Source organism: Pinus tabuliformis, chromosome 1_2 (assembly GCF_031772625.1).
Source record: "Pinus tabuliformis cultivar Carrire ecotype Pingquan chromosome 1_2, CPIR1, whole genome shotgun sequence".
NCBI lineage: Eukaryota > Viridiplantae > Streptophyta > Pinopsida > Pinales > Pinaceae > Pinus > Pinus tabuliformis.
Window position 1 is genome coordinate 777,785,908 of NC_142298.1, and position 3,788 is coordinate 777,789,695.

The 3,788-nt window shown below is 33.4% G+C and overlaps 1 protein-coding gene across 1 annotated transcript; it reads right to left on the reverse strand.

Moving 5' to 3' along the window:
- Window positions 1–1,969: 1,969 nt before the first annotated feature.
- LOC149208171 (uncharacterized) lies at window positions 1,970–3,213 on the reverse strand. The gene is made up of 2 exons (XM_089394022.1): window positions 3,001–3,213; window positions 1,970–2,759 (listed from the first exon to the last, which is right to left on the reverse strand). Exons 1-2 carry the CDS (start codon window positions 3,029–3,031, stop codon window positions 2,224–2,226), a joined length of 567 nt encoding a protein of 188 aa, XP_089250148.1. The 5' UTR covers window positions 3,032–3,213; the 3' UTR covers window positions 1,970–2,223.
- Between the last annotated feature and the right edge of the window lie 575 nt (window positions 3,214–3,788).

The window sequence follows — 3,788 nt, forward strand, 5'->3', positions numbered from 1 at the left end:
ACATATTCACTGTATTTAAAATGAAGTTTAAAATTAAAATGACCACATTAATCTTAAATATATTCACCATATTTAAAAAGGATCAGAGTAATTAGATGTTCAACAAAATTTCCATGACCTCACACCACTAAAAACAACATAGATTCATCTTAACCCCACATCTATCATGCTTCTGGAGGGATCAAATCACGTGAGGTGCAAGCATTTTTCAGGTTCTACACTCCAAAAGGAAGGTTTGCACCTCCACAGATTTTATCCTTCTCAGGGCCACTCCAAAAAGAAAGTTTGCACCTGGAGGGATTTGAATCTATGTTGGTTGTAAAACAATTTAATTGTATTTAAATAACGACGTCCTATTAAATTTCCTCCCTATAATTATTATATCTATTATAAATAAATTGACCAATTAAATTCTCTACAAATGATTTATATATAAAATATAAGTAAATGGTCATATAAAATTTCCTCCATTTTATTTCTATTAATTGTAATATTAGTGAACAAGTATAATCTATGTATATTTATTTAAATGTCCATAAATTTTTGGTATGTATATAAGATTCTTTGTTTAAGATCTACACTACTTGACATAGTACAAATTGAGGTTTAAGATATATACTGATTTTTAAATTAATTTAATTTAATTTTCATATAAAAGAAATAAATTATTTTAAATTGTGAATATTGTAAAACTAAAATAAATCTAACCTTTTAAATTGAAATGTAGCCATTCCCTTCAAATTTGATCCCGACTAGGTTCAAAATTGAAGTTTTCATTACCTAGTTTTTTGGTGGCATAAATTTATTTCCCAAACAAATGAAAATTAAAATAAAAAATTACTTATCAAATCTGAAACGAAAATTATTTCATATTTTTTCAATTTCAGATTTTTTACCCATATCATTATCACTCCAAAAAGGAAACATGATCATATTTATACAATATAATCTTAACGTCATAGAGCTCACACATGCATGTATGACATATTTATTAAAATTATATGTTAGTAGTGGATATTGAAGATCAAAAGCATTGATTATGGTGAATCCAAAAATTACATTTTAGTAATGGATATGGAAGATCAACAACATTGATTATGGTGAATCTTCTTCTACTTGCAAAGGAGAAAATTCCAATTTGAATCATCTTCCATTCTCTTTATCTACTCTACTTGCTTGTACTTATTTCATACTTCACTTGCTTACATTTGCTACTAGTCTTGTTTGCTTAGATTTATGAATAGTACTTGTATGTCTTCTTTATATCTATTCAATATGTAGACATGTAAAAAATGCTTCAATGTAGGTTTGATTCTTAAATTTGAGTATTATAGTATTTAAATATGTGTGCTATATCATAATGCACACATGCATCAATCATTAGGCCCTCAAATCATTTTAGTAAGTTATATTTTTGTGAAGAAAAATTGTGTTGTGGAAAGTTTGAGTTGTTTTCTTATATTGTTGGACATTGCAATGATCTCAAAAAAATTAATATTATGTTTTGATTGTTTTTAGAAAATATATTACAATTTTCTGAATGATTAGATGAATTACTTTATAAGAAAGAATAACAATTCGTTATAATTAAAGAAAATTCGTTGTAATTAAAGAATGACTTTCTAAAAATAAAATACAAATAATCCTATTAAATTCTCTCCATATAATTTCTATAACCACTATAAGTAAATAGTCCAATTAAATTAACTTAGTATGATTCCTATATAAACTCTAACTGAACGGCCCGGCCCTATTAAATTCTCTCCTTATGGAATAATAAGGACTGTGAGGCACTGTGACTTTGTGTGTGGGTTCAAGTGTACATGTAATTACCATGATAGATTTTTTTATTTATTTTTAATTAATAAAAAAGAAAGAAATACGTCCATTATTACTAGCGGTGAACTGTGACATTATCTTTATGCTTTCTTTATTAAAAAACGTCCCATAATTACCAGCGGCCAACTATGACATTTAATACAGTAATCAATCAATACAGAAAATCCCCCGTTAAACACTCTTCAAAACTGTGTTCACAGTAAACTAGGCAATTGTGAAAACTTGAAATAACTCCCCGTTACGACATAAGAATTTTCAAACTGTACGTAAGCCAATTCTCAAGTCTAAATCATGAATTACTCTGCATTGTACTATTTACATAAAAAATTCCTGAGGATATAGGTCCATACATGGTGAGCTAAGCCTTTCTGCAACATGGTTTTATCAAGGACATAATTTCTCTAAGTCCTTACTTTCGTTATCTGGTGAGGCAAGACGAGAAGCAATGGCAGAATGGTACATAATGTCATGAAACGTAGAAGTGTCCCGAAGGTTTTTTCTCAAGAATTTTGCCTTCTCTGGAGTCAAACGACCCCTGACAAACTTGGAGCGCTTTGGTACTGCACCTTCCTCCATTCCCTTTTCAGTATCAGCCGAACTCTTGTCCACGGCTCCTGTTTTCGACTCGTTTATGTTGTCGACTGCCCATGGCTCCTGATCAGATTGAGACCAACCAAAGAGAGGAAGCCACCAACTCATGGATCCTCTCGCGTCAACATCACAATGCAAAATAACATCCTCTCTTCTTCTTATTCTCTTTAACCCTGCATTCTTGTTGTCTGAATGAACTGATCCATCGTTATTGTTGGAGGAGCTGCATACCCGTATGGAAATCCTACCGCCAGCTCTATGGGAGAGAAAATTTGGACCACCACAGGGAACTCTTTTGTCAGAGAATGGCCTGCACTTCGAAATTTCACCTGACATAACAGCCATTAATGCAAACCCCGCCAGATAGCAGAAAAAACTAATTGGAATTGGACTATCTAGTTCCGATTGAACCTAGAGATCTACTTGTGCGAATCAAGCCAGATAACAAATGAAATTAAATTTCTCAGTGCAGATGAATCCTGGCAACCTTTTATACAAAGCAAGCTAGATATCAAAATAGAAATTGAAATACTCAGTACAGATGAAGCTTGAGAATCTATTTATTTATACCTGGTATATCTGATGATTCGCATATAATCATAACTCAGGATTATTCTAGGAAAATGCCATTCCCAGGCGGCTTTGCTGAAGAGTAAGACCGAAGAGATTGACTCAGGGGAGACGCTGAGCGCGTTGAGGATAAGGTTAGGTGTAAGGCCCAGAATTATCACACGAGTACTTCATCTCTTCTGGGGCGCGTTTTTCCGTTTCGATAGACGACAGGGGTGGCATCTTTCGTGGCAACCGTAAGTGCAGTTGTCTTCATTAGCCCACATTTCAGTTAGGCTTTTTTATTCCTTTTTCCGTTCATTTTCCCAGTTTATTGCACATGCCATATATATATATCACGAAAATTATTTGGTGGTACACGTTACCCAAAATAAATTGAACACGGCGGACAACTGACTTGGATCTTGATCGAGTGGATTGCTAGTGCACATGCCATATATATATATCACAAAAATTATTTGGTGGTACACGTTACCCAAAATAAATTGAACACGGCGGACAACTGACTTGGATCTTGATCGAGTGTATTGCTATTTCTCTGAGTTTAAGTTTGCAGATTTTGTGGCGGATAACTGACTTCGATCTTGATCGAGTGGATTGCTATTTCTCTGAGTTTAAATTGATTGCAGATTTTGCGAATATGTAATCGCTGTCAAAAGATTAACTGCTATCATGTCTGTCCAATTCCCGAATATTCGTAGTCCCATTCCTCGATATAGGGAAATCTGCAAAAAGACGCCCTTGCTATTTCGTATTCGCCATTGCGAATGGGACGCGGCAGGTTTGGA

What these genes read in the sequence shown, in the direction of transcription:
- LOC149208171 (XM_089394022.1), bottom strand. Translation starts at nt 3,031, where the DNA reads ATGATTATATGCGAATCATCAGATATACCAG. An exon ending in CGAATCATCAGATATACCAG is followed by an intron (nt 2,760 to 3,000) that starts GTATAAATAAAT and finishes CTGTTATGTCAG; the next exon opens with GTGAAATTTCGAAGTGCAGG.